This window comes from Quercus robur, chromosome 11 (genome assembly GCF_932294415.1).
Source record: "Quercus robur chromosome 11, dhQueRobu3.1, whole genome shotgun sequence".
Classification (NCBI taxonomy): domain Eukaryota; kingdom Viridiplantae; phylum Streptophyta; class Magnoliopsida; order Fagales; family Fagaceae; genus Quercus; species Quercus robur.
In genome coordinates this window covers 52,844,572-52,852,027 of record NC_065544.1, presented here as the reverse complement: position 1 = coordinate 52,852,027, position 7,456 = coordinate 52,844,572, and the positions used below count along the sequence as shown (strand labels likewise).

At 35.2% G+C, this 7,456-nt stretch overlaps 2 protein-coding genes across 6 annotated transcripts; one reads left to right on the top strand and one right to left on the bottom strand.

The window, feature by feature from the left end:
- Window positions 1-1,594, top strand: LOC126707056 (uncharacterized). 2 transcript variants are annotated; one of them, XM_050406644.1, is made up of 5 exons: window positions 1-271; window positions 366-463; window positions 565-728; window positions 839-920; window positions 1,069-1,594. In XM_050406644.1, exons 1-5 carry the CDS (start codon window positions 235-237, stop codon window positions 1,180-1,182), a joined length of 495 nt encoding a protein of 164 aa, XP_050262601.1. In that variant the 5' UTR covers window positions 1-234; the 3' UTR covers window positions 1,183-1,594. The 2 variants fall into 2 exon arrangements, with proteins under 2 accessions (XP_050262601.1, XP_050262602.1); XM_050406645.1 differs by having other exon boundaries at window positions 37-271; window positions 565-656.
- An 811-nt stretch (window positions 1,595-2,405) lies between these two features.
- Window positions 2,406-5,896, bottom strand: LOC126707053 (uncharacterized). Of its 4 annotated transcripts, none has more exons than XR_007648794.1 (5): window positions 5,622-5,896; window positions 4,602-5,290; window positions 4,309-4,491; window positions 3,333-3,431; window positions 2,406-2,516 (listed from the first exon to the last, which is right to left on the bottom strand). XR_007648794.1 is itself a non-coding variant. In XM_050406640.1 (4 exons), exons 2-4 carry the CDS (start codon window positions 5,286-5,288, stop codon window positions 3,411-3,413), a joined length of 891 nt encoding a protein of 296 aa, XP_050262597.1. In that variant the 5' UTR covers window positions 5,289-5,290; window positions 5,622-5,896; the 3' UTR covers window positions 2,993-3,410. The 4 variants fall into 4 exon arrangements, 1 of the variants encoding a protein (XP_050262597.1); XR_007648795.1 differs by lacking the exon at window positions 2,406-2,516 and adding an exon at window positions 2,739-2,979; XR_007648793.1 differs by lacking the exon at window positions 2,406-2,516 and adding an exon at window positions 2,739-2,965.
- Window positions 5,897-7,456: the final 1,560 nt, after the last annotated feature.

The window sequence follows — 7,456 nt, the reverse complement described above, 5'->3', positions numbered from 1 at the left end:
TCTCGACTCATCTGTCTCTCGCCAAAGACCCTGCCGAAGTGGCTAAGACCTCTGTGCTCCGCCGCTCATACATATTCACCACCGCCACCACAGGCGGTGATTCTCTCTCTCTCTCTTCTCGGTCCGCCAGCACCCGAGTCGGACACGGATACCTGGCCAAATTTCGCGTGTCCGTGCTAAAAGTTTCTTCCTTGCATTTCTGTGGACACAGCTCTAACAAATCAGTTGATCCAGATGGTGTTTGTTTCTGTCCTGCCAGCAAATTGTTCAGGTTTCTTTTTCTCAGAGGCTGTTAATCTTGTATATAGTTTATATGTGTTCAGAATTGTGTGTGTGTGTATTTTGATGTCCTATATTTTCTGTAGGTTTGGTTCATTGCTCTCCTAAATTACCATTCAAGGATGGAAGACATAAATCTACCAGATATAATGATTATAATGCCTTTCAGCTACCATCTACACTGGTAACTTATTAATTCCTCTGTGGGTTTGGGTGTCTGTATGTAACAGCTTATACTTTTTATGTGACATCTCATCTTTGAACACTGGGAAATTTACCTGGCAGATTCATAGAGCAAGGATTCAATGTTCTCATCCAAAGCAGCATTTTGGTGTCAGATATGTGGTGTCTGTTGGAAGAAGAAACCATCATCATCAGTTGAGTTTTGATGATGATGATGACTTGTCTGAGGAGCCCTTTTGGCTCAGTTGGATTAAGGATGCTTTTTGGTATTGTGCTTACAGCTCTTTGTTATACTCTCTTGTAATACATTGATGATTGAACACATTGTTAAACTAGCTTTTATGAATTAAGTATTGTTTTGTATATTCTTTTTCAGGGGTTTGAAATCTTTGTTTGTATTTCTTGCTGAGCAACCTAGTCAGCTGAAGTACATAGAGTGGCCAGGTTTCCAGAGCACGGTATGTAAAGTTTTTATGGTTCACTTGGATGTTTAGAAGTGTACAACCATGTTACAGACTTGCAGTGGTTGTCAAAAAATTTATTTTAGTTTAGTTTGATGTCATATGATGCTGCATATAGCTGAGGTTTTCTCTTGCTGTTCTGCAGCTGAAGACTGCTACTCTCACTCTTGCTCTCGTTGCAGTGCTCATCGTTGCACTATCAACGGTTGACTCTGCCCTTTGCTATATGTTAGCTTTGATTCTCAGGAGAACCCCATAATTAAATGATGTACCTAGAAGTGTTTATTTTCAATGCATGGTCCAGCTCAAACTTGCAGATGCTCATCTGTTGATGTCATGTCCCTAGCATTGTAAGAAGTAAAAGAAAAGCATTTTGAGAAGAAATCTGTTTGCCTTTGGAAAGATGGGAAAGCTGAGCTCTCTTCGGAAACTTCTTGTCAAAACAGTTGCTGTTAACTATTAAATGAAGATGTATACTCCAGAATAGAATTCTTAATGTTGCTCCTCTTTTCTTTAATCTTCTCTCTTTTGGTGTAAAAATTATTCAAAGAAAAGTAAACTATGTATTACCATCTGAGCTCGTGGTTGAAATTTTGAAGGATGATGTTCAAACTGAAAGTCTCTTATTTGTGAACCAATTTCAGTAAAATCTCCATTCTATGCTCAATTTTACTCAATGTTTCTCCATGCATACCCTTTTTATCTCGGCATAACATTCACCATTCTTTTGTTTTATTAGCAACTCTAGAGTAAGGGGAAAAAAAGGAACCTCTTTTTTCGCCCAGGAGGGATGCATATATTTTGGTCATTTTATTGGATAAATGGCTAAAATGTCATATGAAATTGTAGGATGGCATAAGTGTTAATGGTGGCAAAAACAATTAACTGATGGTGATAGTGTAGCAATATAACAGTGGTTGAAAAGATAACCGGTGGTGATAAAATGTACTGAAGTGAAGTAAAGGTATAAAAGATGTGATCATTGGTGGTGACAAACTGGCAGTAGTTGATAGTGACTAAGAACTGGCGGTGAATGGTAGAGACATTATGGAAAACATGCATAACTGATGGGAGCTATGGTGGCAGTGAATGGAACTCTAAATGACAATGATGGCAATAGTAGCAATGTCGATAGTTAATTGTAGTAATGAATGGATGGTGAGTGGTAGAGGCAACATCCAGAATTGAATTGTGGGTTGTAACTAATCACAGCAACTGCTAATATCATAGTTTTAATGTTGTCGTCTCTTGGTGACAATAGAAGTAGTATTGCGGTCACAGGAGTGTGGTTTTACTCAAAGTTGATGCCAGAGTAAAGATCATAGTAATCGAGATTGGAGTCGAGCTAAACAAGCAGTAAGTAATAAATATCTGAGACTTCAAAGACAAGTCCTATATATCATTACTGCACAGCAAATCAATGCTAGCAAAAATTTGTACGCCATTTGCAACTATACCAATTAGTCACTTCAAAAATATAAGTTTTAAAGCTTTGAAAAACACCATATCGAATCTCAATAACGCTCTTCTACATGTTACCACCCATTAAACTTAAAGTACTCTTTGTGGGTTCCATTGCACTTCAAATCATGCCTTGGAAACCATGGAAAATGATTATAATTTATAAGAGGCTGCTCAAAGTCAAGAGTGATTGAAGAAAAAGAGGATTATGAACGAAGTCATTGCAGTTTAGATTTTTCACTGGAATTGAAAATCACTGTCTTGAGAACTTAATTCAGTCAAAGAGACTCGTAACACAAATACACGAAGACTAAATTAGTAATTTCCACTTTTCTCTTTTGATACAATATAAAATGATTTCCAAAAACCTTATATTTTTTTTTATTCGAACCTTTGATTGTTACATGTTAATATACAGTTTAAACCTGAGCACTACCGTCCCTACGTAGTACTAAGAGGTGCTCTCCCTAAAAAATGCTGACGTTACATCAAAAGAATACAGTCAATAACATTAGATCGGGTAAAAGAAAGGAAACTTTTCTGCAGCAAAATCTTCATGAAGCAGTTTGCAGAAAGGTGTCCTGCATATTTAAGACTTAAGACATATCAGCCTGGCAAAATAAGTTTTCCTATTCCAACATTTACAAAATAACATAAATATTGTTCAAAGAAATACAAATCCCAATCCCTTTTAAGCCCTTAGCAAGCGCCAAGCATATCCAGTAAGATGAAAATAAAGGGTACTTGTCATATGGACAACACCCATAACATACATATGGTGCCCCCCAATTGGAGTCAGTAAACCAGTCAAGAGCTTTAAGCAGATGCTGAGCTAGTATTTCCACAAAGAAATAAAACGGGGAAAACTGACATAGAAGTGACACTAATGAGATTTAAATATATGGATCTTTTTTCTTTTTTTGCGAAAATATATGGATCTCTTCTTACATTATTACATCAGGTAAGTGTTAGAATTCAGGGAGAGCATGAGTCACAGGAACCTCTTCCTTTGATGTTCTGCATTTCCTATTTTTGCTTTTCTGCAGCCTGTTCATCACCAAAGTTGACAAAGTAAGAAGAAGAAAAAAAGAACAAAGTAATGGAATGTAAGCATAACAAGATACGATACTTTCCACAGCAATCTCTCACACCACTTGTTCAAGCAAGCATTTATTAAATTATAAAGACGAATTCATAATCAAATCAGGAGACATTTGATTGACATCAACTAATCTATACTGGTATAATGACATAATCAAATCAGGAGACATTTTTACATCACAATATCATGCCAGTTGAAGTTGGTATCTACAAAAAAAGGTAGAATTATATGCTATCAATAGGTGTATCAGACCACTGCATGTGATATTGCCATTTGTTTTATATTAACATCTACAACAACAACAACAACAACCAAGCCTTATAGTTCTAAAATTCTGCCTATGTATGTATGTAGCGTTGTATTTTGATGACAGCTGGTCACAAGCATGAAAAAAGGAGGGAGGTAGGTTGACAACCAGTTTAAAACTGAATCACATTATTATGGATATATCTACATATTAACATCTATAACAATAAATTAAAAATGCGCCATTGGAAGCCAATTCGAAATTCTAATATAATTTTTAGTAAAAAGAACCCTACAGTAGGATGAAATGATCATCTGAAATTGGACTACAATAGTTCTCACCACACATTCAAGTTAATGGCAAACATTACTGTCTATAATGAATGAAATATAGAGAAAATGAAAGTTTGAGATAAAAGAATCCTTAAGGCCACAATCCAACAACTCAATCTATAGTTAATCAAACAAGGTGATTTAAATTTGTGACGTCCATTATGCTCATCGCAAGTTAGTTTGGATGGAGTGCATTAAAAGAAAAATATGGAATCTTAAATAGTCAAAAAACAAAAATCAAACCTTCCGGAGTTTCATTAAAACAGAATCTTCAAATGCAGTATAACCAGCCCCAACCAAATTATTTAGTTTAGGCTCCACAGATCTTGGGGGAGAACTCAGAGTCTCTGCAGCCATTGGAGGATGAAGAGGCAAAACTAGCAATGGATTAGAAAGATGACCACATACACTTCCCGTAGCAGCAACCTAGCCAAAAAGAAAAAACCAAAATAAGTGATTAAACAAAACAACGAAAAAAGCAATACTACAAGTGCACTGGATTAACTTAGTATTAGTATTCGTCATAACAAACTCACCGCTCCTTCTTTAGCCGCCATCACCACAAGTGCTGAACCCTTTTTCTTTGAACTCTTAATGACAACATCTTCCACCTCTCCAAACTTTGAAAACAACTCTCTCAACTTCTCGGCCGTATAGTCTTCCCCAACCTTCTCCCATGAAACTTTAAGCATCTTCTCCTTATCCATTGTGGAAGCCCCGGCACTACTCGTACTCTCCTTTCCAACTCCTGCTGACTCCCTCCAAATATTTGATCCCATATTCGCCCCTTTATTTGCATGCATTGCACGTATTCGCGCAATCTCTTCTTTCAACTTCCTAGCAATTCTCTCCTCATCTTCTCGTGCTTTGGCTTCCGGGTCAGGAGCAAATGCGGCTCGTTCCCTTTCTTCAAGGTCCGAAACCATCTTCTGTCGCTTGGAACCACGCCTGGAATCAAGCTCTGCCTTCCTACGTTGCTGCTCACGCTTAACTCGAAGAAGATCATCAAACAGTTTCCTGGCTTTCTCATCCTTGAGAATCTCATACGATGACTGAAGCCTCTGGAAATCAGCAAGGGCTTGTTTATCACCAGGCCTCTTATCCGGGTGCTTCTCCAAAGCCTTCGATCTGTACCCCTTTCTAATATCATCCGCACTCAGCTTAGCACCTTCCTCACCAGAAGGCAACCCAAGAATAACATAGTGATCAACTTCCACATCCATATCTGAAATTCAAAATATGGAACACTCAGTTTTCGTTCAGAACTTTTATCGAACAGTTTGACGACAATATTCAAAAGGTGTAAAAACTTCAAATTTGCAGTGACCCAAATGTAAACATGTTGAGCACAATTCCAAACTAGTGAGGAATTACTAAAACCAAGGAAATTAAATAGTTCTAGATAGACCTAGCATTCATATCATCAATATATATACAGTTTCATATTTTGCTTTTGACAAGTATCAATATATACACACATATATACACATAGTTGATGAAAAAATCCAAATTCTAACAATAACATGAAGTTTCAAGAAAAACCCAGAAACAGAAACCTGAATAAGAAGCTAGAGCAGAGGGTCGGTGAGGGAGCGAGGCCTAGAGCTGAAACTCCAGGGAAAACTAGTTTCTTGAGTTGTTGGAGACCCAATTTCGAGTTTGAGTTACCGAAGCAATCGAACGGCAGAGAATCGCTGTGCTGAGAATGTAGTTGTGGCGGCGTGGTCCAATTTTCTCTTCGGGGGTTCAGACTTCAGAGACGTAGCGTTGAACAGAGAGAGAGAGAGAGAAATCCGTTTTGAGTTTTTTATACCAACTAACTTCAAACCTCAGATCTCTCAGTTATATGGGATCGGTTGGAAATATGCATGGTTAAGTTAGTCACAAATAAATGTTTCTAATTTTTTTTTTTGCAAAAAAAAAAAAAAAATTCAGGCTAAATTTTGTTCATATAAATTAAATCATATATATATATATATTTGAATAGTTCCATATTTTTAATTGTGTCAATATAAATCTAACATTATCATTATTATGATGAAGATTAAAACCCTCCTTCCACTCGATCAAATTCTAAGTGAGAAATATAACACTAATATACCCCAAAAAAAGAAGAAGATTTATTCAACTAGTATATCTTATTCATTTTATTTTCTCACATTAGAGATTTCATTAGGTCGAGTTTGAGTTAGAGTTAAGCCCAAACCTAAATTAACTCGACTCGTGAACGCTCTTACTATATCATTTTTTATAGAATTTTTTAATATTTTTTAAATGAGTTTTAGGAAGATTTGGATTCAATTTTTTAAATTCATTAAGGTGTGGGAAAGGTTTGGATTTTATACTATAAGTATCTAAATGGGATAGTATATAATTATTTTATTTACACACAAAGAATAAGGCTTTTCTAATAAAATTAGGGTGTCACAATTCTTCACTCCTAAAAAAATAGATTTCTATAATACTATTTTATATTCCAATATGCTCGATCCAACTAATGAGAAAGAAGTAGATTTATAATATGTTTGAAATGTCAAATATATACCGAATATGTTTTTTTTTTGGAATGAAATACCTAAAAAAAAAACCTAAACTTTCAACCATAACTTACTTGAAGTTGTTTACCATTTGACCAAAAGAAGAAAAAAAAAAGAAAAAAAAAAATTAAATGATAGAATATTTACAACCTTTCTTCTTAGGTTGTTTGCCAAAAGGGCCATACTCTTATCTTCACTAGCATTAATGCTAGAAATACAAATAAATTTTATTATATAGAGCTTACAAATTTTGTGTCAGTTATAAATAATAATAATAATAACAACAATAAACCCTTTTATCAAAACAATGAAAAAAATATGTAGATGAACTTAAAGCTCACCGATCATACTTATTGTCATATCAATTTATAAGTCTTATGTAGTAAAACTTGTAGTAACCTTTACATTTTCCTAATTACTAATATAGCAAGAAAAAGTGATGCCATAAAATAACTTTTTTTTTTTTTTTTTTTGATACCATTCATAGGAAATCAGGAAACAATATTAGAGTCATTACAAAATGTTGGATTAAACCAACAATAGTTGACAGGCACATTAAAAGTTTGCTTTGCTAAGTTAGTTACTGTACACAAAATGATCCTGGGAACACTAATAGCATGAAGTTTCGGTCCATTCTGTGAGAGATGGTGTAGGCCTGTGAGCATGATTTTCTCCTTCCAGGTGGGAGAAGTTTCTCCATTAGATGCCACAAAAGAACTAATAATAAGACAACTTACAATTTGTTCGTTTTGATCAATGATGTCTTTATCTAATCGCAAAAGAGATCTAGTGTCTGTTTAACATCCCATTTTGAAACCGTACTTTTTAGAAGTATAGCTTTTTTTTAAATTCAT

Excerpts from the sequence above, each read along its gene's own strand:
- LOC126707056 (XM_050406644.1), top strand. The coding sequence starts at position 235 with ATGGTGTTTGTTTCTGTCCTGCCAGCAAATTGTTCAG. Across the intron at positions 272-365 it reads CCTGCCAGCAAATTGTTCAG|GTTTGGTTCATTGCTCTCCT; the intron begins GTTTCTTTTTCT and ends TATTTTCTGTAG. Across the intron at positions 921-1,068 it reads GGCCAGGTTTCCAGAGCACG|CTGAAGACTGCTACTCTCAC; the intron begins GTATGTAAAGTT and ends GCTGTTCTGCAG.
- LOC126707053 (XM_050406640.1), bottom strand. The coding sequence starts at position 5,288 with ATGGATGTGGAAGTTGATCACTATGTTATTCTTGGGTTGCCTTCTGGT. Across the intron at positions 4,492-4,601 it reads TGGCGGCTAAAGAAGGAGCG|GTTGCTGCTACGGGAAGTGT; the intron begins GTGAGTTTGTTA and ends CTTTTTGGCTAG. Across the intron at positions 3,432-4,308 it reads TTTTAATGAAACTCCGGAAG|GCTGCAGAAAAGCAAAAATA; the intron begins GTTTGATTTTTG and ends GGTGATGAACAG.